Here is a 27,651-nt window from a genome sequence, read left to right on the forward strand (position 1 = left end):
TTTAGGCAGAAACATTACAACACATTTGCCCAGCAGTTGCCTCTGTGTTGAAGTGATCTTGATGGTTTTAAAACTGTTTAATACGCATTAAGGGTCATAATATTTTACTACTACACATTTAGCTTGGTTCAGGTTCTTGCTTTTGGACACACCAAGCGGCTGCAGCAATGACGAGAACGGTCTCTTCAACAACCAGATATTTCTTTTTTGTCCACATATTAAACCTACCATCTCTCTCTCTGATTAACCAGGATGAGGGTGTGGTCATGGGAACAGTGTGGGGAGACGGTCATGGTCCTGCTGGGCTTCCTGACGCTGGCAGTATCTGTGGGGAACCTGTCCACAAGGGGACTGCAGGTACACGACACACAGGAAAACACTGATGACTTGACAATGTTTTCATCCTCCACAGTCTTTTGTCATGGTGTGTAATTGGTTGACTAACAAACATAAATTCTCAGACACCTTTGACTGGATTGTGATGACACCAGACAGACTGAGCTGCATTATTCTGACATTTTGGGACATATGTTAGTTTTCTGCCACATCAGTCCAGGAAGCATTTGTTTTGGTGATGTGCAGGTCAAAAGACAAAAAGACAGGGGCGCAATCTTCCGCCCCCATCCATCCATCGCCAGCCGCTTATTCTGTGTACAGGGTCGCGGGGGTGCTGGAGCCAATCCCAACATCGGACGACCCTGGACAGGTTGCCAGTCCATCATCTTCTGCGCCTACATTGTGTAAATAGTAAATATACTTGCGGCATTCTGTGCACCCATGGGCGAATTGGTCTTAAATGACATGTGGTCAGCCAATTTGTTGGTGCATTGCTATCTTGACACAGCAGAAAGAGATTGCGCCACTGACTTTAGACCAGGTTTTGTTGGTCAGTGACGCAGTCGCTTTCTGCAGTAATTCATAAAAAGGCACAGCTCAAAGTTATCTGCAGATCAGTGAGAATTTACATTCTGATTATAGCAGGTTGATTGTGTGTTGGTGAAATAGGGTGAAGCGTCTCCCTATTAAATGAGGCACAGCAGTGGAAGTTCCTTGTTTATTTAAATCTGTCTTTTGTCACTGTTGTACATGTGCATTTGTTATGATTAAATTGTATTACCTATGATCAAAAAGTCACAACTTTGCTAACACAGTAAAACATCAATCAAGTGCAACAACACAGGAAACAGCAAGGCGTTTGTTTTGAAACCAAACAAAACCGAGTTGGCTTTCATCCACCTGGACAGGTAAACTAACATTACTGCAAAGTATGTGAAATATATTTGATGTTGTGCTTTAGTTGGTTTAAGTTAGATAACGTTAGTTCGCCAGTTAATGCCAAGCAGTTGCTGACATTATCCGGTGCAAAACACTACAGTTGTATGGCTTTACGTAGACACTGCTGTCCACATTCACGTTCCCTGTCTTTCACTTGCCCGCATGAGCTCTCTCTCTCTCTGCTGTGAGTCTGCATCACACTTTTTTTTTTAATCAATTGCTGTTTTTTATAATTTGCCATTCATCAGGCACACCTGGCTTTTAAAAGGAAGGCGAGATGGCACTGGTTGGTTTAATTAATTGGTTATGGCAAAAACACACCGGATGACCAATGACTAATTAAGAGACTAAATACAACACCTTTGTGCCTTATGCCTCACTTTGCACCGTTTAGCAGTGGTGCAGTGGGACACGCCCTAAATGCACTTGCACCATGCACTTTGGACAATGCCCATAGATGTAAATGCAAAGTTAAAACTACAAGGTTTGCTTTACAACCAAATTCAGCCATTTTAAAATGTAAACAATTATATCCTGTTTAAACTTTTTGAAAAGCCAATGAAAGAAACCCTGTATAACCCACAGAGTCGGAACATTGCTATCATGTCACCTCATGTTCATCTTTCAGATGAAGCTGTATTTAGTGTCCGCATTTACCAGAATGTCCTTTGGACAATAGACAAACAAAACTGAGTCAACAGACATCCTAATAATCAGAATCAGAATCAAAATCAGCTTTATTTGGCAGGTATGTGTACACACTTGAGGAATTTGACTCAGGATTGTACATTGCTCACGATGTGCTTAGTCATACAATAATACAATAATAAAATCAGACACAGGCTACAGTATAAAGAACACATGTATAAACAAAAACAAAAACATCATAGACAGACTGACAAATAGTGCAATGAGCAGAATGCAAAGAATGCAGGAGTAAATTATTATTATCATTATTATTATTATGTACATGTCGGAGGTGGAGGCAGTAATCAGCATTTTAAAATATGAATACAGTGAAGAATGCAGTGTATGTCTGCCTTTTGTGCCAAAGCTTAAGCTTAAGATTGTGGTTACACAACAAAGGTCAACAGAAAGGATTTTTACTGACATAGTTCTGGAGTTTTTGGAGCTTAAATATTACTTGCTCAATCCCATCTCCAAGTGGACCACTACGACTTGTATTTGAGAAGCCCTGTTCTATTGTTAATTGTAAATTGTTGCTGTTCCATTGTTATTTTTATTTTTTTATATTGTCAGTTGTATGTCTGTCTGCGTGTAGCAACTTAACACCAAAGCAAATCCCTTGTATGTGATTCTGATTCTGATTCTACTACATAGATACAGTAAATACTTTGTCTGGCCAGTGCCAGTCTACTGTAGCTCACAAATGCTGAAGCTCTCTATAAACTTGTGCAGACTAAATCAGTTGCCACATTCACACCTGTTGACATTTTCCCTCGACGACGACATGATGTGACACATTCGGAAGGAACGGCTCCATCACAACAACACTCACCTCCTCAGCAGTGACATCGAAGCTGAGGAAAACGCCAGACAAAGTCTACTTAGATCAGAGTCACAGTGTCTCTTCAGCAGCAGGCAGAGTGGACGGACTTTTTCTACCGGTTGTCAGTTTTAGCTTCACTTTCAGTGAGTATCAATAGGTCAGTGATGACCGCAGAGCTAGCCAGAGACTTTGACAGCCAGTTAGTAGCTACGTGGATAGATCATATCAACGTTATTAGTTATTCAATTAGTTTTACTTCTTGTGTATTAATCCTGTTTCCCACACAAGAAGCCTAAACTCAATGATTTTCAAGTAGACACACAATAATTAGAAGATTTCCACTTACGCAGGTATCTCTTACAGACACCGTAATGTTCATGAAAATGTACTGGTACTCCTTTATTTAGAGGGGTATCCTGACGTGGCTTCCATATTTACTTTCACCTCAAATGTCAAATTGCAGCTGCTTTCTCAGGACTCCCCACTCTTGTTGATACTGAAAAAACATACAGAGCTCAATTATAGGGCAGGTCCACCTGCTTGGAAAAACTATGAAAGACACTGTCATTGCCATAAATGTTAATGTCATCATGTTATTATTGTAAGTCATAGACAATTTCAGGACTAAAATGTGTAATTGTTTTTAATGAGACGACTGCAATCACAAGAAAAATTACATTTGGAAAATAGATTAAAATAGAATAAAAAAAAGTCAATCAAGTTAATCAAATTAAAACTAAAAAAAGTTTAAAAAGTGGTCTGAGCACTGTGATGAGTTGCTGTCACACTGATCTGTCAGTCCACCAATCATTTACTCTTCTCTTCCTATCCTAACCCTCCTGTCTCTCTCTTTTCTCTATACCCATCGATCTCTCCCTGTCTCTCCCTCACTTACGCTCTCTGTCTGGTATTTCCAGTGTCTCTCGCCCTCTCTCACAGCTGCTCTTTCTCACACCTTTACAAGGAGCTTATTGCACATTCCAGTGGTCACTCTGATGAATCTCTCTGAATGAAGTGACGCAGCCATAGGCCTGAATTAATGCTGCTCCTGCACATCAGGAATGCGGTAAATGCTGACCATCTTCACGCGTTGCAGCCCCAGCTCAAAACACTCAGACACTCATTTACTGCCACGCAGTGAAATTGGAGTACTACTTAAACGATTACAATCACTGCAACTGCTGTTACAATTACTACCACAACGGCTTCTACTAATTCTACTTTTACTAACTATTACCTTGATTACTACTACCTCTACCGCAGAGGTGTCCACCACTACTGTGCCACTCCCATTACTGCTATGATTACTATTATTGCAGTTTCTGCTGCTACTTTGGCTACTACTATGGCAGATGGTATGTGTTTAGGCACTTATTAACCAGGTCCAGCAATAGCAGCAGCACTGTGGGCCCGTATGAAGAAGAGAGCATTGCTCACTGTGAAGTTTCCCCAGAGAGATAAAGGTTAAAAAAAAAGAAAAAAGTAAACAGCCACATGTAAGATTTAGTATGAGGATTGTGACAGAATTGAGATTCTGGACCAAATATCGCCCACATGCAACAAATCAAATGTAATCTGCTTTTAGGGAAGCAGGCCTAGTCTTAGAAGGGCTAAATTGCTGTGGTCCAGTTGAGGCCCATGTTAAACCCGGCCTCAGAGCTCAAGGTTGTGTTGTGGTTATGGTCGTGCAGCCGCATTCTGATGGATTCATCACTCAGTCCCTGGTGGTGTGTGGGCCAAATGAACTTGGTAAGCAGTGGGCCATCACCCAGTGCTGTGCTTATTGTAAATCAAACATATTATATGTAATTTAATTACACCCCTTCTTACAACATTGCAATTCAAAGAGTGAAAGTGACACAGCTGTAGAGAACGATATAAATAGAATAGTAAAAGTCCTCTGATTTGATTCCCTAAGCTGAAGAGGTTTAGATTGTCTGAAAATGTTGGCAGACTTGGATGTACTGTAAATACAAACAGCTGCTTCTCCATACGTCTTAATACTGTTAATATGACTAATTCTTCTGCTGCAACTGCCAACTGAATTACCACTATCTGTGTGTGTTTATGTATTTGTGTGTTTGTGTTTTCAGGAGGACGGCGTGGCGTCCAACAGTCTGGAGGAGGAGCTGGAGGTCACCACGTACTGGTGGGGGGAGTGGGCCAAGTGGACAGCCTGCACTCGTACCTGTGGAGGGGGAGTGATGTCACAGGAAAGACACTGCCTCAAACAGAGGTCAGCTAGTCTGCACACACACACACACACACACACACACACACACATACAGATGTGTACATCTATACATCAGGGCTACACTCAAAGTGTTTTATTAAAAGTTAACAAATGAGTTTTATTCAAGTTCAGATGTCAGGAAACTGGCTGTCCATAATGAAGCAAAACATTTCATACACTGAACACTTCTTTTCCTTGTGGAATTCTGTGTTCTATTTATCAATTCAAATCATCCTTTTAGAACAACATCTTGCTCTTAAAATCAGACAATAGACAATAACACCTCCTTGTCATAGCAATGACACGCTTCTTGTGGTTGGACCTCTGTGTATTCTCGCAGTCTGCATATAACCAAGGTATAACTATTTATTGCAACCAAAACAAGAGTATAAGCTAAAAATGTTTGGAACTTAACAGCCAAATGCTTAACAGACACCTGTGTTAGCAGTCAAATTGTAGATGAATTTAGTTGATTAGTATGTTTGGGGTGAACTTCTTTTAAAAGGCATGGTATTTTCATAAAACAGGGCTGCGTATGCAGTCGAAAGATGCAAATATTTTTGAAATTGGGGCTACATGACCAGAGAAAACAAAACAAAAAGGACTGTGGTATTCCCTATTGCATATAAGATTAAAAACCTTCAACATCCAGAATTCACTAGGCCACCACGCCCACTCCCAAACTTCCTCAGCTCCTACAAAGAGCTGGTCAGAGCTACTAACGTTAGACTAAAATCTGATAGCACCACCAGGTAACAAACTGGGTGGGTCTGGCAAAGCGTTGTAAAAAACGCGTATTGTGTGTTCATAGTGTAACGTTGCCCTGATAATAACAAAACTCTGTCGCCATTATACTTACTCTCGCTCCACTGGCTTTGGTTGTTTTTTCCAGTTTTACGTCTTAAGCACTCCCCTGTCCATATGTGGCCTAAAGCTTTAGTGTAACGTTACATTGTGCCCCTTTCTTCTGTAAACTCAGCAACTTCATCCAACATGAAATTCACTGCAGCGCAGCAGCTCCACTTCTGTTTCCATTGGTGCACATCTACTGCCGCGGCACCACCAGTTGGCCCTGGCACACCTGCTGGCGGTGCTTGACTCATTTGTGTGGCAGCCTCTTCCTCCTTCATAAGTAGCCCAGAATGTCTGATTCCACTTACACAATTAAAAAGCGTTTACTTCCATGTATATATGAACATTGCCTTCTGCCACTGGTTGATTTTGGACAGAATGTTTTGATTTGGTGAGGAGCGACCCCCTCTTGATCTGACTGTCCGTGGAGGCAGTTATACAACAAAAAGTACAATCTGTAGTCGGAACAACAGCCCTAGTTTTGCATCATCTGGTGGGCCTCTGTAAATGAGGGGAGTGCTCTGGGTGCAGGCAAAACTGAGGAAAGTTGAAGCATATAGGTTTTCCTTTCAGCTGACAGATGATAACACAACATGCATCTCAACCTGGTATTTTATTATGTTTCATTTTGATTTATATCCAGTCTTTTTAAAAATATGTTGTTATTTCTCCAAATGTTTGTTTTCTGTCTAAAGAAAAAAAGTTGCTGCTGGGAAAGACAACATGACCTGTACAGGAACTGCTAAGAAATATCATCTCTGCAACACTAAAGTGAGTTGCAGACTTCCAGTTACTTTCTCATCACTTTATTTCACATCTTTACTACAACAAACATAGTCCTTCGGACTGGCTGACGGTAGAGGACTGTGGTTGTGGCGGGCAGCCTCCAGGCGTGACTGTATGTAGATGTTTGAAAGTGAAGCCGGGTGGGGTTCAGACCGCTCATGCATTCTCAGGAAACCATCCCTGCACAAATAAACGGTTAAAAATGTTTTATTTGTATAACATACTGTAAAACCGAGTCTTAACAAGTGTGAAACAGACCTCTTTTAATGGTCTGTGCTGTCTCTCTGCACTGCAGGAATGTCCTGCGACGGGGAGGAGCTTCAGAGAGGAGCAGTGCTGGTCCTTCAACTCCCAGCTTTACAATGGGAGGAACTACCAGTGGAAACCTCTGTATCCTGGTAATAACACCCATAAAATGCTTCCCAACCTCTCTTTACCCCGTTAAACAGACCAGAGTTGACTGAGGCCTTTACTGTATGAGCTGCTGAGCCCTGCATCCAACACAGTAGCATCCTTTCTTAAAGCAAATGTTGTCTTCTGATATGCTTGAATGGTTTTTAGGTCTCTTTTCAGATGTAACTGCTGGGATGTTGTTTTAAAACCTGTTCCTAATTAATATCCAAAAGTGCTCTTGAGTCGAGAGATCCTACAACTCCAACAGTCCTCCTTGTGGTTCAGACAGAGAAGGGGTCAGACAGACGTTTGTGGGGAATGTGAGACACAGGGGAGACGGGTTTAACATGACTCCACTAATTAATAGTTTTTACAATAAATGGACACAGTGCTGAACCCAAAGAGAATCCTCATCAACTCTGCATCTCTACAGAGTGTTACAGGTAATATGTTTAGTGAAGCAGGCAGCTCTGGTAAACCAACTGTACCTATAACAAAAACACAACTATACAAGGCTGTCTGTTTACCAAATATTGATGCTTGCAGTTATACTTCTATTGCTATACAAGCATCAGTGGGATGCTTGTGGTATACTGCAGCGAGTGGTAGCAATAAAGGCAGTTGTAGTAGAAGCAATAGCTGTGCTAACAGAAGTGAATTATTTCCATTGTTATTGGTTATAAGACAGTGACCAGTGACTTGTGTTCCTCTCCAGACGACTACGTTCACATCTCTAGTAACCCCTGTGACCTCCACTGCACCACCACCGACGGCCAGAGGCAGCTGATGGTGATGGCACGAGACGGCACTTCATGCAAGTACAGCAGTTACCGCGGCGTCTGCGTGGACGGTAAGTGTGAGGTGAGTCCAGCTTCTTCTTGTTTTACTCCCCCTCAAACAGTTTCACTCCACTTTCAGTTTTCAGCACCACTGAAAGCACCACACCGAGTTTGTATGTCCAACAAACCCACAGGCAGCAAGCTGCTGCAGTACAATCTCAGCTTTCTGACTAGCAATAAAAAGTAAATGAGGTAAAAAGTTACAAAATATTCATCCTTGTATCCAAAAAGTTACACAGTGAGTCCAAAAGTGGAAAGAAGACCACAAGCTGTAAGGCTGCAATGGGTTCATGTAACACCAGCAACCGAGCAACTTCTTAAAATGGTAGAACATATTTGCTAGCTTCTGCATCATTACCATGTTATTACTGGTAATTTCATTTATTTATGATTTATAGAAGTTTTTATTTTTTTAATTTATCCTCTCTGCTCCCACTTCCTGCTTTGCTGCTCAGCCAATCGGATGTGACGGAGTACTGTTTTCCTCCAACACCTTGGATAAGTGTGGGGTCTGTCAGGGGGACGGCAGCAGCTGCAGCAGGGTCACCGGAAACTTCCGCCGTGGAGCCATGACTCTGGGTGGGTCCCAAAAAACACTCTTTGTTAGACATCAATTTGAATATCTGATATTCTATCTACTCTATCTGATATACACCCAGATATTTAGTTTTAGTCATTAGGAGTGGTCAGAACAGTCTTCTTGGTTAAATCAAAAAGCATGCGATGATTCTGACACTTTCTATTTCCTGTCATCAAGGTTACTCCTTTATCACTCAAATCCCTGAAGGATCATGGGACATCCAGATCATTGAGAGGAAGAAGTCGGCTGATGTTCTAGGTGGGTACTTTTCCTGCTCCTCACATACGTAACCATTTACATTTGTTCACAAAAGACACTTGTGCGAGAACAAAACTCTCTTTTAAATGTTTAATGGAGATGTCTAATTTTAAGAAAGAGAGAAAATGCAGGCCCTTTTCTGACTCAAACCAGAGTTTGCTGTATCCAGTGTGATTTGTAACTCTCAGAGTTCTCCATTTATCTTGTTCCCCAGCTGTGACTGACCAGGCAGGCAACTTCTTCTTTAACGGGGCTTACAAGGTGGACAGTCCCCAGAACTTCCACGCAGCAGGAACCGTTTTTAAGTACCGGCGACCCATGGATGTCTACGAGACCGGGATAGAGTACATTGTTGCCAAAGGCCCCATCGACCAGGCCATCAATATTCTGGTACACTTAACCTTCTTCAATTCACCTCTCTAGCTTTAACTTTTCCTCTACATTCACCTGCTGCTTCTTCGTTGTGGAGCTAAATGTCCGATAGAGAGTGTGCATGTTATGTCATCATAGTGACTGCAGCAACTCACCGTCACCGGTTATGATTCAGGCCAGGCACCTTTGTTGCAAATCGAATCGGCTTTGAAAATGAAAATAATCTGGGGGTGTGGAGTTAGAGAGAAGTGAGCTCACATGCCTGTTCCACCCAAATCTCCAACTTTTTTTAAAAATTGTATAGTACTCTTTTAAGGTCAGGATGATACAGAAAGTCATCTTGTTGGTACCCATCTGCACCAATTTGTTTAATTTAGTAACCTCCATAGTGTCTGTGAAGAAGAGTCTGACCTCTGACCTGCACCTGCTTGTACTGTGACTCCAAAAGTGAAATGTGCACATGTATGAATTGCAAACTACCGCCCCATTACATTGTAATATTAAACTATGGTTCTCTAAAAACCTTTAAATTACAGAAACAAAGGAATGTTTGTTGTTTTGGCCTCTGCAGTCTTAAATAAAGAAGCCCAAGAATTAAAGCTTTAGGCTACTGTTCTTAACTCTTAAACGTAATAACGATCACTCTGGTTAAGACTGCTGACTCATGAGGCACTTTATTTTCTGGGTAGCAGTGGAGACTGCCAACACTTGGCTCAACAAATTGTCTATTCAGAATATTTCCTGGCATAAAAATGCTCATTTGGGAATAAAGCGGTGATGTTAGAGCAGCTCAGCCCCCGTAGCGCATCAGACATGCCCAAAATGTTTGTATCGTCTCCTGGTCTACCATATGTCTACGATGTAAACGTAATGCAGACGTAATATTGAGTCTGTGTCTGAAGTTGATAGAATACAGGCCTTGTGTTTTGACAGTGGCCATATATCTCAAAAAGTGTCCATGTCACAGGCCAGGTTTGATTGATCTCTCTGCAGGAAGCTGGAACATAGATCTCCTCCTGGAGGCTCACTGTGACTCCGCTGGTTCATCTCAGCTAACATCGAGTTTTTATCATCAGGCCTATGAGCCAAGATGCATAGCATGTAAAACGTCACAGACTTCTGTCTTGTTTTGAACCTGGCCTTAAAGAGCGTCATATTCTCCCCCTAAATCCTAATCTTATTCCAGTTATCTGGAAAGCTGTGGCCGATTTGCACCTATTAGGGCTGATAGTGTATGTGTGGCAAGTAAAGCCAAGTTCAGTACAAAACAAAAAATATGCTGACATCTCTGCTACATCTACAGTTAATTCATAAAGACAGAGTTCACCTTTTTATAACCTTTTGTCAGAAGTAGAAAAAAATTTAATTAAATTAAATTTTAAAGGCAGTTGAAATTCAGGAGGTGATTTTAAATATACAGAAATATAAGTTTACATTGATTTGGTCCTGGTTTTTGACTGTCCTTGCTGCTGGTTTGAAACCTGTATAAACTAACCTCGCCTCTCTTCACTCAGGTGTGGAACCAGAACGGTCGCACACCGTACATCACTTACGAATACACCGTCCTTCGAGACTCCCTGCCACCCATCCCACCTCCTCCACTCTACACGGGATCAGACACCTCAGCCGGAGAGGTTTCTGTGGAGGTGGGGAGTCTGCTGCCACCGAACAGCAGTATTTATGACCAGGCGGCCCCTGAGGGCCAGTTAGAGCCGGGAGGGGCCGAGGTGCAGAAGGGCCAAGAGACCAACGAGGTGTATGAGGAGACAGCGGAAATCAGCTGTGACCAGGATGTAGCAGCTGCCCCAAAATCTACAGGTAAGGCCTGCGTGTAGCACCTTAGACCTGTTTGGATGTATGAAATGGGCTATTTCAGGCACCAACCTTGCAAGAATGAGCAAATACACACACACTGCCTGAGTTAGAAGCTTAAAGGTTTGATCCTACCATGGTAAACATCTATCCATGCATGGAAGGTACAAGCACAACTAACGGTTATTTTCATTAAATAATGTTATGTTGGACCAGCCAATGAATTTATAATTATATCAAACAGAAAAGCAGCAAGTCAACACTTGCTGGAACAAGAGAACATTTGGCATTTTATTTGAAAAATGGCTGAAACAGTTAATTGAATATCAAAACTGTTGCTGATTCATTTTCTGTTTATCAGATCATTTATTGATTGGCTAATCTCTTCTGCACAAGATGGTCCTATATGTCAGGTGAAAATCAAGTGATTTCTGTGGAGTTGAATGATGCGCTATATGCTCGGTTCAAGCAGGGCCGGCCCTGTAGTGTTGGAGCCCTTGGAAAGATTTTAAATAGACTGTTTTCTTGCATTGTTGTGAATTTATGGGGTCATTTTCTTGAAATGCAAGAGCATTGGTTTAGTTTCGACAGTGGAGGGAACACAAATGAAGAGATTTAATTTCCTGCATTCTGCATTTTCTGCACCAATTTATGGTGGAAATGTCATTATCTATATAAAGGGAAACACAATATTTAGGCTGCAGGTGACAATTCAAAATATAAAAAATGAATAGAATATAATGTAGTAAGGCTTTCAGGCATTCTGTAGATTGCTTTTATATATGTACATCATGTATCTACATCACCTATGCCACAGGCCAGCCCTGGATTCAAGGCATACTAAAATCATACAGGTTCAAACAAACTGACGATAGCTAATAATAATGTATATTTTTTCACCTTTATTTATACAGAGAATCAGACTTAGATCAATGTCTCTTTTACAGCTGAGCCCTGTGTACAGCAAACAGATACAAATATTCAACAGATATATAAATATAATTTAAAAAAAACAACAGACAATTTTAGGTAACAGTTACATTTGTGAGGACAGTGTTCATTCCACATTGCTTTAAATTGTCCTGTTGAAATCTGGACATCTAATTTAACCTTTTCCTGTAATTTATTCCCACAATTCGCAGCATTATATTCAAAGGCGGTTTTCCCTTGCTCAGAATGACCTCAGGGAATTTCTGAGACTAACCATTCTTTGGGATGTGTCTGATAACCACCGACTTTCCAATTTATTTTAGTGGTCAGATAGCTGGGAAGTTTATGCATTATAGCCTTATAAACGAATAATAACCAGTGCCTAGTTCTCCTGGCTAACCCAAATCCCACCCCACTAGCGAGTATAGAAGACAATGGTGTGTGTTGTAATTGGCACCCGTAATAAACTGTAAATATGCCAGCTGATTTCTGTTTCCATGCCTTACAATGAGTTACAATTAAAAATATATACTTTAATGTATTAAGGGTACTGTTGTTAAATGGATAAAGTGATCATCTGAGATATTGTTGTTTTTATTGACTATGGTGACATTTTCAGTAATTAGACGTCATTTCTTTGATGTTTAACACTTCCAGGCATAACCAGAAATAGACAGTGGGAATGTTCAGCTTGAAAAAAAAAAATTTTGAAGTTGATACTGAGTTTAGATATTAACATTCACCGGCCGATATTCCTTGCTTATTCCCAAACATACAAACAAGTGTTTTTTGCTTCTCTATAATTTGGTCATTTTAGAATTGTGGCCAAGATGGGTACTGATTTTTACAGTAAGTAGCAGTTGAAAAATAAACAGTGCCATCAGTACTGCCACAGAGCCCCTAAAGTCCCGTAAGGTGATATTTTTTTATTTTGTGCGTGGAACAATAATTTGTAATTGATTATAAATATTGACTGTCAAAATAAAGCAACATAGAAAGTTGTAAAACTATAAATCCAACTCACCCCTGTAATTTCAAAGCATAGGCCTATCATGCCTTTATTACTATGCAGAGTTGAACTTGTTCCCACAAGACATTATGATAATTATATCAGCTAAAAACTATACAGCATATCTGTGAAAAGAAAATCTCGTCCATGTTGAAATATTGGCTGGACTCTAAGTAAAAGAAAAAGAGAGACAGAGAGTGTGTGAGAAGGAAAAAACAGAGGATAAATCAGAAGGTGGTTCAGTGGCCCATTGGCAGACGAGACAAAATAGGTCAGATTTTAAACCAAATCTCGCCCTTTTTTTCTGTGTGTGTGTGTGAGATGGCCCTTTGGAGCTCTGAATTATTCATAGCACAGACATATAAAGAGGATCAGCGCCAGATGAAAAATTTAGAGTTTCGTGGTGTTTTCTCCTTTTAAAAAATGGCTTCATCACAAACATGAGCGGTAATGGCCTTCCTGCGGGCTCTCAGCTCGCTCAGCTGACTGTTGAGTCCATTACACCACTGCTTTGGCTGATGAGATGAGATGGATAGGGGGATGAAAGGTTCACCATACACTTTCTACACAGGCTGACGTCATACTACAGGTCAGATACTGAGCGCTGACTGAAACTGTCTGAACTGAGTTTATCTCCTTGCAGTCCTGTTCTTTTTTTGTTTCTCTCTCTTCTGGCATTTTTGATTCACTCAGTGTGTTGGACATTTCCTTCAAATCATCTCTAAATTTAACTGAATAGTGCAGAGTAGCACAAGTCTACTTATCAATCACAATTTCCCATAACATTGAGAGGTCCCCTTTGTGTTTCCATCTAAGTAGTAAATCGGTTTTTAAAATAATTGTATAGCTTAATCTTACATCATAGATGATTTGTGCATCAATTTATACACATTTCCCCACTTCAGCCTGAAGTTTTGGTTTATTTGGAAACTTTCAAACTCCTCTACAATTCAAAGTCAAATTCTGTGGGTTTAAACAAACTTTAGTTTGAAAATATCAGGTCACAGAAAAAAGCCAGCAATATTCAAGTTACTTAAATGCATATAAACCTGTTGGAGTATAATTTGGTCCAATACAACAACATGACTAACAGCACCATTTAAGTCCGCAAAAGTGTCTGTAGTCATGATTCGACACCTCTCTGACACAGTGTCAACAAAGTCTGAGCATTCACAGCAATAGAATGTATTGAGAGGCTGTTGTACTGGATAACATTAGATTATACGGGTGTATATAAAAAAACGGTACCTCTTTGTATGTGAAAATGTGGAATATCAATGCTTTGGCTTTTGATTTCTTGATGTTAAAGCTACAATGAAACAGGAAGTAGAGACCAATGTAGAGCTGAGAAAAGTTTAGGTAAATGTCTTTTGATATCCAGGTGTGATATTTCCGAAGAAATTTCTTTGCTTGTGTTCATTCCCACTGAAAACTAATATTGACCAGAAAACAGCTGAAAAGCCTTTCAATCTGAGCTGTGTGTAAATGTGTAAATTATGTTCTCAAGTACAAACTGTAGATTGTAAGATATATCAATTTGCTCTCCAGACACAGCTGATTTTTTTCCGCTTTGATCTATCAGAAGGAAACAGCAGCCATAGCACTGCCAAGCCTGCTACTGCCGGTGGCTCCCTGGATGTGGTGCCAGACTCCCCAAATCTCATCTGGAGGGTTCTGCTGGATGGCCGAATTGGCCCAGATGAGCTGCTCATCAACATCTCAACCAATCAGCTGCTGACAGAGGGAGACAGTTTGTTCTCATCAGAGGTGGGGCCAGTGGAGGCGGACCTGAGCAGCCTGGAGCAAGACAGGCTTAATGAGACGCTGGAGTTTGCTCTGGGTCGCAAACGCAACGACAGCGGAGACAGTTCCTACCAGAACAAAACAGTGCAGAGTGGGGCAAGGACCTCCAGCCGCGCCAACAGAACAAGGTAATACAACAGAAACCAAGTGATCAAACAGGAACCAGGTAATCTAACAGAACAGAGGTAAAAAGAACATCAGTTAATTCAAATCTCCCATGTGTTTTAAGATGATGTACAGCAGAGGTCCACTCAGCTTCAGTCAGGTTTGGCTCACAGAAAGCCTTTTCCCCTCAGCCTGGATACAGTCTGGACGGAATGTTTTCAGGTTTGGGTCACACCGGGCCTGAATGTTCAGACATTGTCAAGCCCCTGAGTCTGCTGCTGGCTGAGGGAGAAGCAGGCTGGGCAGCGTGGACATTCATTTTCCTCTGAAGACGCAGCCAGAAGAATCGAGACCGGGGTGAGGCAGTCAGCAACACAGGCAAGGAAGCAGCAAGAGTGTGGCAAAGCAGTGGGACAAGCTAAGGGACAAAGACTTAGACAGGATGTAGACAGTCAGGCAAAAAGCAGAGCAAGAATTAGGGCAAAGGCAAGCAGGAAACAAAGTAAGACAGCAAGAAAGACAACTATATAAAAAAACTAGTGCATGAGATAGACCGGAAAAGAGGCAATTACGATAAAGAAGTTAAACGGGTATACTAATGTGCAGTAAAGCAGTTTGATGGGAAAGTTAACGTGCAGTAAAGCAGTTTGATTGGAAAGTTAATGTGCAGTAAAGCAGTTTGACGGGAAAGTTAATGTGCAGTAAAGCAGTTTGACGGGAAATTTAACGTTCAGTAAAGCAGTTTGACGTAAAATTTAACGTGCAGTAAAGCAGTTTGACGTAAAATTTAACGTGCAGTAAAGCAGTTTGATGGGAAAGTTATCGTGCAGTAAAGCAGTTTGACGGAAAGTTATTGTGCAGTAAAGCAGTTTGATGGGAAAGTTAATGTGCAGTAAAGCAGTTTGACGGGAAATTTAACGTTCAGTAAAGCAGTTTGACGTAAAATTTAACGTGCAGTAAAGCAGTTTGACGTAAAAATTTAACGTGCAGTAAAGCAGTTTGATGGGAAAGTTATCGTGCAGTAAAGCAGTTTGACGGAAAGTTATTGTGCAGTAAAGCAGTTTGACGGGAAAGTTAATGTGCAGTAAAGCAGTTTGACGGGAAAGTTAACGTGCAGTAAAGCAGTTTGACGGAAAGTTAATGTGCAGTAAAGCAGTTTGACGGGAAAGTTAACGTGTAGTAAAGCAGTTTGAAGGGAAAGTTAATGTGTAGTAAAGCAGTTTGACGGAAAGTTAATGTGCAGTAAAGCAGTTTGACGGGAAAGTTAATGTGTAGTAAAGCAGTTTGACGGGAAAGTTAATGTGCAGTAAAGCAGTTTGACGGGAAAGTTAACGTGCAGTAAAGCAGTTTGACGGAAAGTTAATGTGCAGTAAAGCAGTTTGACGGGAAAGTTAACGTGTAGTAAGGCAGTTTGACGGGAAAGTTAATGTGCAGTAAAGCAGTTTGACGGGAAAGTTAACGTGTAGTAAAGCAGTTTGACGGGAAAGTTAATGTGCAGTAAAGCAGTTTGACGGGAAAGTTAACGTGCAGTAAAGCAGTTTGACGGAAAGTTAATGTGCAGTAAAGCAGTTTGACGGGAAAGTTAATGTGTAGTAAAGCAGTTTGACGGGAAAGTTATTGTGCAGTAAAGCAGTTTGACGGGAAAGTTATTGTGCAGTAAAGCAGTTGACGGGAAAGTTATTGTGCAGTAAAGCAGTTTGACGGGAAAGTTAATGTCCAGTAAAGCAGTTTGACGGGAAAGTTATTGTGCAGTAAAGCAGTTTGACGGGAAAGTTAACGTGTAGTAAAGCAGTTTGACGGGAAAGTTAACGTGTAGTAAAGCAGTTTGACGGGAAAGTTAATGTGCAGTAAAGCAGTTTGACGGGAAAGTTAACGTGTAGTAAAGCAGTTTGACGGGAAAGTTAACGTGTAGTAAAGCAGTTTGACGGGAAAGTTATTGTGCAGTAAAGCAGTTTGACGGGAAAGTTAATGTGCAGTAAAGCAGTTTGACGGGAAAGTTATTGTGCAGTAAAGCAGTTTAACGGGAAGGTTAACGTCCAGTAAAGCAGTTTGACGGGAAAGTTATTGTGCAGTAAAGCAGTTTGACGGGAAAGTTAATGTGCAGTAAAGCAGTTTGACGGGAAAGTTATTGTGCAGTAAAGCAGTTTGACGGGAAAGTTATTGTGCAGTAAAGCAGTTTGACGGGAAAGTTAATGTGCAGTAAAGCAGTTTGACGGGAAAGTTATTGTGCAGTAAAGCAGTTTGAAGGGAAAGTTATTGTGCAGTAAAGCAGTTTGACGGGAAAGTTAACGTGCAGTAAAGCAGTTTGATGGGAAAGTTCATGTGCAGTAAAGCAGTTTGATGGGAAATTTAACGTTCAGTAAAGCAGTTTGACGTAAAATTTAACGTGCAGTAAAGCAGTTTGATGGGAAAGTTATCGTGCAGTAAAGCAGTTTGACGGAAAGTTATTGTGCAGTAAAGCAGTTTGACGGGAAAGTTAATGTGCAGTAAAGCAGTTTGACGGGAAAGTTAATGTGCAGTAAAGCAGTTTGATGGGAAAGTTAACGTGTAGTAAAGCAGTTTGATGGGAAAGTTAATGTGTAGTAAAGCAGTTTGACGGGAAAGTTATTGTGCAGTAAAGCAGTTTGACTGGAAAGTTAACGTGTAGTAAAGCAGTTTGACGGGAAAGTTAACGTGTAGTAAAGCAGTTTGACGGGAAAGTTATTGTGCAGTAAAGCAGTGTGACGGGAAAGTTATTGTGCAGTAAAGCAGTTTGACGGGAAAGTTATTGTGCAGTAAATCAGTTTGACGGGAAAGTTAACGTGCAGTAAAGCAGTTTGATGGGAAAGTTCATGTGCAGTAAAGCAGTTTGACGGGAAATTTAACGTTCAGTAAAGCAGTTTGACGTAAAATTTAACGTGCAGTAAAGCAGTTTGACGTAAAATTTAACGTGCAGTAAAGCAGTTTGATGGGAAAGTTATCGTGCAGTAAAGCAGTTTGACGGAAAGTTATTGTGCAGTAAAGCAGTTTGACGGGAAAGTTAATGTGCAGTAAAGCAGTTTGACGGGAAAGTTAATGTGCAGTAAAGCAGTTTGACGGGAAAGTTAACGTGTAGTAAAGCAGTTTGACGGGAAAGTTAATGTGCAGTAAAGCAGTTTGACGGGAAAGTTAACGTGTAGTAAAGCAGTTTGACTGGAAAGTTAACGTGTAGTAAAGCAGTTTGACGGGAAAGTTAACGTGTAGTAAAGCAGTTTGACGGGAAAGTTATTGTGCAGTAAAGCAGTTTGACGGGAAAGTTATTGTGCAGTAAAGCAGTTTGACGGGAAAGTTAACGTGCAGTAAAGCAGTTTGATGGGAAAGTTCATGTGCAGTAAAGCAGTTTGACGGGAAATTTAACGTTCAGTAAAGCAGTTTGACGTAAAATTTAACGTGCAGTAAAGCAGTTTGATGGGAAAGTTATCGTGCAGTAAAGCAGTTTGACGGAAAGTTATTGTGCAGTGAAGCAGTTTGACGGGAAAGTTAATGTGCAGTAAAGCAGTTTGACGGGAAAGTTAATGTGCAGTAAAGCAGTTTGACGGGAAAGTTAACGTGTAGTAAAGCAGTTTAATGGGAAAGTTAATGTGTAGTAAAGCAGTTTGACGGGAAAGTTATTGTGCAGTAAAGCAGTTTGACGGGAAAGTTATTGTGCAGTAAAGCAGTTTGACGGGAAAGTTAATGTGTAGTAAAGCAGTTTGACGGGAAAGTTAACGTGTAGTAAAGCAGTTTGACGGGAAAGTTATTGTGCAGTAAAGCAGTTTGACGGGAAAGTTATTGTGCAGTAAAGCAGTTTGACGGGAAAGTTAACGTGTAGTAAAGCAGTTTGACGGGAAAGTTAACGTGTAGTAAAGCAGTTTGACGGGAAAGTTAACGTGTAGTAAAGCAGTTTGACGGGAAAGTTATTGTGCAGTAAAGCAGTTTGACGGGAAAGTTAACGTGTAGTAAAGCAGTTTGACGGGAAAGTTAACGTGTAGTAAAGCAGTTTGACGGGAAAGTTAATGTGCAGTAAAGCAGTTTGACGGGAAAGTTATTGTGCAGTAAAGCAGTTTGACTGGAAAGTTAACGTGTAGTAAAGCAGTTTGACGGGAAAGTTATGTGTAGTAAAGCAGTTTGACGGGAAAGTTAACGTGTAGTAAAGCAGTTTGACGGGAAAGTTATTGTGCAGTAAAGCAGTTTGACGGGAAAGTTATTGTGCAGTAAAGCAGTTTGACGGGAAAGTTATTGTGCAGTAAAGCAGTTTGACGGGAAAGTTAATGTGCAGTAAAGCAGTTTGACGGGAAAGTTATTGTGCAGTAAAGCAGTTTGAAGGGAAAGTTATTGTGCAGTAAAGCAGTTTGACGGGAAGGCTAACCCGCAGCAAACCAATTTCACAGGTAGACAGACAGTAAAGCAGGTAAACCAATAAGATATACTGGCAGGGAGGCAGATATACTGGCAACAAGGGAGATAGGTACAGTAGATATACAGGCAGGCATACAGGTAGACCCGGCAGGTTTTGCATTCATCATATTTATAATTCATGTTGGCTGTCCTGCTTTGTGTCCAAACACGACTTCACCAATTCTGCAGCCAGCAGCTATAAAACACACGATGACACGCCCTTTCCTCCAAGAGACGGAGAGAGGGAAAACGAGCAGAGAAGAGGTGCACTGAGGGGAGGGGGGATATTCATAGAGCCACGCTTCGAAACAAGTAATTCAAGGTATTTGCAAGAAAAGTGAAAAATATGATGCAAAGGGGGAAAGTGTGCTGTCAGACTGTAGTCATCTATGGGGAGAAAATGATGTGCAGGAATCGGTCTGGCTCACACGGAGGGATGCCGGCGAGGTATAACTCAAAGTGCTTATGATTTTCAAATAAACGTCTGGCGGCTGGCGGAGACGGAAGGAATGACCGGTGTTATGACAAGAATGTGCACATGACTTTTATGTGATGTGATGAAAAAACAAAGTGCGTCTGCCAGGATGCAGGCTGTGAATCAGCTGTCACACTGTGGTCGTCTGAGGCCTGGGAGACAGGCTCAGTGTGTGAGTGTGCGTGTGTGTTCCATGCTATGTACTACTGGGTATCCTTAAATGTCCTTAAAAGAATATTTCACAGGAAATGTATCTTTTGAAAATCTATCTGTAGACTTGAAAGTTTATACCTTGGTCCTGCGTGGAGGACAGCAGCTGTAAGCAGCCTGGATTTACTACAGTTAAAAGTGCATTACAGTATAATGGTAAAAAGTATCAATGCTTCTATGGAAACTTTTCAAGCTACTCCTGCAGTATAATCCGCTTCTCCACTGACTATTTGCATGCACAGTATGTTCTAGTCATATTTTCAGAAAAATATGGCTAAATATTTACATGACACAACGATAAACAGCTTGAGTTTTCCTTTTCTTACATATGTTTGTTTTTGGGTGACAGGGGGAATCAAAGGATTCACCAGAAGAACCTGAAGCTGAGTGCTGCTGACATGTATCGCTGGAAACTTTCCTCTCAGGAGCCCTGCAGCATGACCTGCTCTATAGGTACAAACAAACACACACACTGAAGATCCACGGGTAGTTACATTACGATATTGTCATCAACTTCTTAAGATCGAGATCTACAACATCTGATCAAAACTCAAACCCAACAGTCTGCAGACCAGTTCCCTGTAACACTTAACACTAGTATGGTGAAGTGCACATTTGGGTGCTCACACAGCTTTCTCTGCATTTAGACTATTGGACACTTGATTAAGAAATCATGTTTGTGGCCAGACGTTCATGTTTCTTTCTTCCATCTAAAGCAGTGAGCTTTCCTTTCTTTTTTTTAAAATGTGCTGAATAAATCAGTTTGCCTTGCTTTGCCTTGTTTCTTGCTCACAACCCAGGAGTGTCAAAGTCTTTCGTCACATGTATTCGTTATGATGGCATCGAGGTGCACGATATGTACTGTGATGCTCTGACCAGACCAGAGCCGGTCCACGACTTCTGTATTGGGAGAGAATGTCAGCCCAGGTAAAAACATTTTAATGAACCAGAAACTGCTCAACAGTGCATTGCGCAATGTATTTCTTGCTTTCATAAAATCTGACAGTGTGCCCGTACAGAATCTTTATCTGAAGTGAACTGATGACGTGCAACTAATGTGATCTTTCAGATGGGAGGCGAGCAGCTGGAGCGAGTGCTCAAGGACGTGCGGGGAGGGTTTCCAGTTTCGCCAAGTTCGCTGTTGGAAGATGCTTTCACCAGGCCTGGACAGCTCGGTCTACAGTGACCTCTGCACCATGGCTGACCTGGAGAGACCTATGGAGAGACGGCCCTGCAAGAGCCCCGCGTGCGGCCCACAGTGGGAGGTGGCCGAGTGGACCGAGGTATAAGACGTCTGAAATGTTGAGTAAAAAACCCCACCATAAGGAGAAAGTAAGCAAAGAAAATGGTGTTTGTTTCACATCTTTGCAATACTTGTGGCTTTGTCAGACACGGGTTGAGCAGCTGTCTGCAGCAGTCAAGTGGTCTGACTTTGGTCCCTGATGGATTCTCCAGAGACGCTTACCAGACACACAAAAAAAACAAGATGTGATTCGAGTCAAGGGGGTCACAGATTATTCCTTCTCTTTGGAGCAACACAGCATTTAAGCAGCTATACATTCAGATAGTATTTAGCAAATTTGATATTTTCTTGTTTATTTCACTGTTACACTCTTACTCTTACTAAACGTCAGTCACCTGTTTTTTAGCAGAATATAACATTTATTGTGTGTATTCCTTAAAATGTCAAGGGTGAACTTCAAACCAGGTAGCACATTAGCACAGGAACAACAGCTATAATACTTCAATTGACAAGCAGAGTAAGTTAGTTAGCTTAATAGCTTGCTGCATATGCTAGACTGCAACAAATATTAATATTACTTATATTAAACAGTTGAGTGAGAATCCTTACAGATTCTGTTTCAAGGAGATTTCAGACTCTTTAAAACTCCAAAAAAGGTGAACGGGAGCAGCTTAGCTTAGCAAATGTCTTTATCAAGAGCACTTTATTAGCAGCAACATCGTGCTCAGTCTGTGAAATCTTTTACAAAGATACCTGATCTCTAACAGTGACCTTCTGATAACAAACATCTGTTGCGTTAATGATACATTACACTAACATTTATTTTATAAAAATGTGCTGGTAATAATTAGCTTGCGTGTGTCTCTGTGTGCCTGTCCTTTATCCAGTGTCCTGCTAAATGTGGCCGCAAAGCCCAGGTGAGCCGTGATGTCCGGTGCTCCGATGAGACCAGACCATGTGACCCGATGACCAAACCGCCAAATATCAAAAACTGCACAGGCCCTCCCTGCGAACGCCACTGGACTGTGTCCGAGTGGGGGCCTGTGAGTTTCTTTACCCTCTATATACACAGCGCATGCCAGTATACATGAGTAACATCAACATATAATGTACAATATGTGTGTTTTATCACCATTAGTTGCACCCATGGTACAGAGTAGCTGCTGCTCTCTCTGGCTGCTCTCGGCTTTGTCTATCCCAGCTGTTTTACTTCAGTGAAAACTTGCCACTGTGTAAATTTATGGTTTTTATTGTGTTGTACAGACAAGCTCGTTATGTTCCAGTCAAAGTCAAAATCAAAGTCTGGAAACTCACAGGTCTAATTTACAACCATGGAGTCCAACCAGGCACAACAACTTTATGTTAAATGTAATACCCTGTGCAACAGCTAATGTTGAGCCAGTCATTATTATTTTATTATCAGTTTGATTTTACTTTAAAGAGCTGGTTTGCCCAAATGATTTATTCTATACTTATGTGTAGTTGTATCTCATCATGCAGATTGTTTTGGTTATATTTTTGACAATGTGTGAGATTTCTGCTGCCCTATTCATTGAAGGGGAATGGAAGTTAGTTTGTGGTCACCACAAGATCCAATGATATTTATATAGAGAGAGAGTTATTCCCCCAAAAACTGAGGTAGTCATATCTAGGGTCTAAACCTTTGACTGAATGTTGATACTAATGGCAAATGCTCCTATAATAAGTACTTCTCTTTCTAAAAAAAGGCATGCCGTACCACATAGTGATACGTGTTTGCAAGGTGGAATGATCACGCTATCTTAAACTAATGTGACATGACTTTTTCTGATGTGGTGCCACTTCATTTCACGTAACGCCTCCTTTTTATTTAATCTGATGTGAGGTGACCTGATCTGACTTCATGTGACAAACAGCGTTTGACTCTGAGCTTCGTGACAAAACTTGGCTGAATAAGGCAGTGACGAGAACAGGATTCTTATGAATCATCCGGTTTGACCTTTGACCCTTGTCGTTGCAGTGCTCGGGGTCATGCGGCCAGGGGAAGATGGTACGTCATGTGTACTGTAAGGCTCCGGAGGGTCGCGTGGTTCCTGAGAACCAGTGCTCCGCGGAGAACAAGCCGCTGGCCAGCTACCCCTGTGGGGAGAGAGACTGTGCTCCACACTGGCTGAGCCAAGACTGGGAGAGGGTGAGGCCTCGCCACAGTGTCAATATTAAGATTTAACTGTTTATTAGTAAACCTGGAACTCTTAGTCAATTCATAGATTTTTTTTTTTAAGTCATTTATCGACATTCTCTAGGTCGAACTTGTGAAATGAGAATTTGCTTCTTTTCTCTGTGTTGTATATTATTGTAAATTGTTAATCTCATATATTGTGGACTGTCTGCTGGACAAAACAAGCATTCTGAGGATGTCAGATGGTTCTGAAATGAAATTGTTTAGTTGTCCCATGGTTACAGTTTTTCACTTTTCCACATCAGCAAGAACACGCTCTGCCGCTCTGTGAAGAAACTTTAAAATGAAGAAAATCTCTTCAGTTGTCACAAAGTCAGATATGAATACTAGTAACATGATTTTGTCTCTAGTGTAACACAACCTGTGGTCGTGGCGTGAAGCGAAGGATGGTCCTGTGTGTCGGCATCAGTGGAGGAAAGTTCCAGACCTTTGATGATGAGGCGTGTGGAGCCAGCGAGAAGCCTGAGGAGGAAAACACTTGTTTTGAAAGGCCATGCTTCAAATGGTACACCACCCCCTGGTCTGAGGTGAGGTCAACACACACTCCACCTTTACACCTCAAATATAGAGTGTGGATTTCCCTGTATAACTCTTGGTCAAGATGTGCTGCTAATTCATAGTTGCTCAACATGCTCAAGGTATGGTCCACCTGTTCAAAGAACCTTTTCAGTGTCAAGAATTTACCACCAACAGTCTTTCAGCTGGCTCTGAAAGGTTTTTAAGTTGCTCCTTCATAAAGGACAGCAGCTCTAATTATGCTTGCCTCACAGCAATCACTATATATTAAAATGAGATACAGATAAATGAAGGAAAAAGTATCCATAGAAACTCAACATGATCCACTGTCTGCATGTTCGTTGTTTTCAAAACACTCATAATTTCACCAAAATATGGTCAAATACATGGCCGTTTCTGTTTTTTTCGCTAGCATGGTAAATGTTTTTTCTGTTGCTGGAATGCAGAACAATTGGGAAAGTTTGGTTTTAACTGCTGACTGACACTGATGCAGCAGACACAGTTTCATCAAAGTGAGGTGGCTCGTAAATAATTCAGACTGTAGAGTTACAAGTTTTAGTGTTTGGTGCTACGAAAGCTGGACCAGGTCCTCTTTCTGAAGACTGAAACTGTGCTGAGAACCTCTGTTCCAACAATGTCTTTCTTGGGACATAAGAGATACTAAATGTTACATTCAACTAGAGAGCAGTCCCTGAAAACTGGGGTATTGGGCCCAGATGAAGACATGAGGTCCAATATGAACGTGATTTATGCACAAAAGAGAAACTTCCAACTGACGTGATGTGAAACTGGCAGTCTGAACTAAAACACAATATTCAAGACATAATAAATCAGGAAAATATATTATGATTCAGAAAGCTTTAAATTGCTAAGATGTCCAGATGATTTGTGTTGTGCTAACAAGTTGCTATCTCTTCATCAGAAACTTCCACACCAAGCTGCTGATGTGTAATGCCTGCACAGAAGACTAGTGGACAGAATCATGTTAGATTGGCAGATGATGTTAGTCGCTAATAATCCATTTTTACTGCTTTGAATATGTAGTGAAATACTTGAAAAGGCTTCCAGTTGACTGTGCCAGGATGGTTTCTGTAACGCTAGGTCAGGTCTATAACGCCTGTGTTTCTGCTCCTGTGTTTCTTCAGTGCACTAAGACGTGTGGTGTGGGTGTGAGGATGAGGGACGTGAAGTGTTACCAGGGCAGGGAGTTGGTCCGAGGCTGCGACCCGCTCACCAAACCTGTGGCCAAACAGACCTGCACCCTGCAGCCCTGTCCCACTGAGCCGCCAGGTAACGCCTCAGGAAACCTGCGGTTCTGCTTCCAAACTGCTCTTATCTATTTTAGATAACAAAATGTACCAACTCATCTAACAACATTCCCAAAAAACAGATTATTCTAGATTAGCCTAGGTTTAAGTGTAGTAACTTGCCCTGGAAGTAGATGCTGTTAGCTACAATAGCTAATCTAAAAAGCTAATTCCTTTATTTACTTTTATGTGGAATAAATGATTTTATCTGGAGTCAATGATTTGTGTTAAATTTAAGTTTCTTTGAAAGGTTTTAGGAGGCTTGTGCTGCTTGCCCTGGAGTCATTTTCCTACAGTGGTTACGAGACTAACGCTGTCTTCTGTGAAGACATACCATAGGACCCAGGTTGAAAAGCACTAAAAGGAATAAAATTTTTAAAGCTTTCGATCAATGTAAAAAGGTGTAAACATTTCTCAAAGTGAGCTATCAAATGAGGTCTTGTTTTTATTAAATCTTAACCTGCTTCTGGGTTTAGATTAGGCCTGGACAATAAAACAATAACAATAATTAATGCGATATAATTTTTTTCAAAAACAATATAATAAATGTTCAATAAATATTCAATAAATGTTTGATTTATTCTCTTGAATTATACAACGAATTAGGACTTAATTGTTTTATTAAGATAAAAAGCTTTTACTTATTTTTACTTAGATTTGTTGACAAAGATTTTATCATAATTGTTTTGAATGTTCTGCCTCAGATTTGTGAAGTGATTCAGTGTTTGGCCCCAAGTTTTAAGCATAAAGAACAGTTTAAACCACAATTATGCATCAAGTTTCTTTTCTTCTCTCAGGAGTAAAATCAGCTTTTAAACTTGAAAGAAATAACGATTTGATACTTATCGTGATAATTATCGATATCGATAGATATGAAACTTTTTATTGTGATAACATTTTTGGCCATATCGTCCAGCCCTAGTTTAGACGGTATTGTTTTGAAATTGCTAACAAGAACTTAACCATGTGTAAACTGTCCCAGATGAGAGCTGCCAGGATCGTCCCTCTACCAACTGCCTGCTGGCGCTGAAGGTCAACCTGTGCAGCCACTGGTACTACAGCAAAGCCTGCTGCCACTCCTGCCGCGCCGTACGACCTCCAACCTCCTAGTCCAGGACACCACAGCCTCTCTCCACCCCGAATCTAACTTCAGCACGAGGAAAGAAATGGTTACGTTTATGTACACGTGATGCTACAGTTACTGTGAACATTGAGAGGAAGCTGAAAGGCACCTGGAAGCACCTACCTGTTTTTAAGAAGCAGCGCTTCCTCCACTAGCTTGGTTTTACATGGGTTCATCTATCAGTCGGATAGTTCAAATGATTTAAGATGAAATCTGGTCATCTTGATATCAGACAAAAACATTTTGCCCTGTTGATATTTCATCAACAGCAATGTTCACAGATACTGTACAACAGGAACACATTTGTCATTCTCTATTTGCTCTTTTTCTTACATCTTTTCCACTTTCTTTTTCAATCACAAATTGTAATGTAAAATAGAAAAAGAATATGTTTAATTTGAGGGGAACTTTACTACTCTACTACTCAAATTTTGATTTGTTACTATTACTTCCCAGTGTGTGTAGGGGGGCCTTTCATAAAACATTGAAATCACCTGCAGCAGCCTTTCGTCTCGAGACCTCTGAAACATTTCAAACAGATTCGGCAAACATAAAGAACATTTAGTTAAGAAAAGACATATCCTAAGATTTGTCCTAAGAAATCTTTCTTTGACCATCTCCAATATAAGATCTCATGCTAGTCCTGAGCCCTATGTTGAGCCCCACAGCTGCCCTCACTCCTTCGCACCATCGCACAGAATAACAGGATTAACTAAAAGAACAGACAGTTAATGTTTCTCATCATCCTCATCACAATTCTCATTATGATTAAACCGTATTTCAAGCATAAAGCCAGTTTCTGCCAGCTGTCATTGATTATTTGTCTTCCTCTAACAACACGTGGAGTTGGAGACGAAGTGGAGTCGACACTCAAATGGTCTTACAGACCTCCTTCATCAGTTAGCAGCTTGCTCTTGTTGTGTTCATCGCTACCATGAAAAGATGTACTAAATTATTGCTCATCGGATATACTGCATGATTGGAATATTTAAGACGGATACTGTTTATGAAATATTATTTAATTGTGTTTCAATTTGGTGTCTGGCATGTAAAAAGCTCATATTTCCATTCCACCCCCTGCCGTTTGGCACCGTGCCGGTAGCCCTGCAGGATATGGAAGCATATTTATTAGTCATAGCACATTTTCATTTTATCGCGACGCTCCTGATGCCAGCCAATGGTTATTCATGGGTCAACTGATGCCAGTTCTGGTCTGTGTGTGTGACAGAGGAGGAGAGAGTTAATATAAACACAGAAAGAAAGATTCCTGACACTTGAAGTATGGTTGAAATGTATTCAGACGTGTACTGTATGTCTCATTTTTAACTATTGTGTACTGTGTTTTTATATAACTGATACCTCTTTGTACAAAACGTAAGTATGGAAATTGTGTACTGTTGATAATAT

General features: G+C 40.9%; 1 protein-coding gene across 1 annotated transcript; it reads left to right on the plus strand.

Annotated features, from left to right (window-relative positions):
• The first annotated feature begins 252 nt into the window (after positions 1–252).
• Positions 253–26,778, plus strand: LOC119917822 (ADAMTS-like protein 2). Its single transcript, XM_038738228.1, has 18 exons — positions 253–357; positions 4,879–5,021; positions 6,566–6,641; positions 6,952–7,054; positions 7,765–7,910; positions 8,344–8,467; positions 8,646–8,726; positions 8,941–9,116; positions 10,613–10,916; positions 14,432–14,780; positions 20,187–20,290; positions 20,638–20,764; positions 20,907–21,120; positions 21,968–22,123; positions 23,080–23,250; positions 23,649–23,825; positions 24,960–25,104; positions 26,104–26,778. The coding sequence occupies exons 1-18, from the start codon at positions 253–255 to the stop codon at positions 26,229–26,231; spliced, it is 2,829 nt and encodes a 942-aa protein (XP_038594156.1). The 3' UTR covers positions 26,232–26,778.
• The last annotated feature ends 873 nt before the right edge of the window (positions 26,779–27,651 follow it).

This window comes from Micropterus salmoides, unplaced genomic scaffold (genome assembly GCF_014851395.1).
Source record: "Micropterus salmoides isolate LMB-PRFRI ecotype aquatic unplaced genomic scaffold, ASM1485139v1 Ms_hic_scaffold_2253, whole genome shotgun sequence".
NCBI lineage: Eukaryota > Metazoa > Chordata > Actinopteri > Centrarchiformes > Centrarchidae > Micropterus > Micropterus salmoides.

Bases quoted from the DNA above. Each gene is read 5' to 3' on its own strand.
- LOC119917822 (XM_038738228.1), top strand. From the start codon at position 253: ATGAGGGTGTGGTCATGGGAACAGTGTGGGGAGACGGTCATGGTCCTG. The intron at 358-4,878 runs GTACACGACACA...TTGTGTTTTCAG, and splicing joins TGTCCACAAGGGGACTGCAG to GAGGACGGCGTGGCGTCCAA. The intron at 7,911-8,343 runs GTGAGTCCAGCT...TTTGCTGCTCAG, and splicing joins GCGTGGACGGTAAGTGTGAG to CCAATCGGATGTGACGGAGT.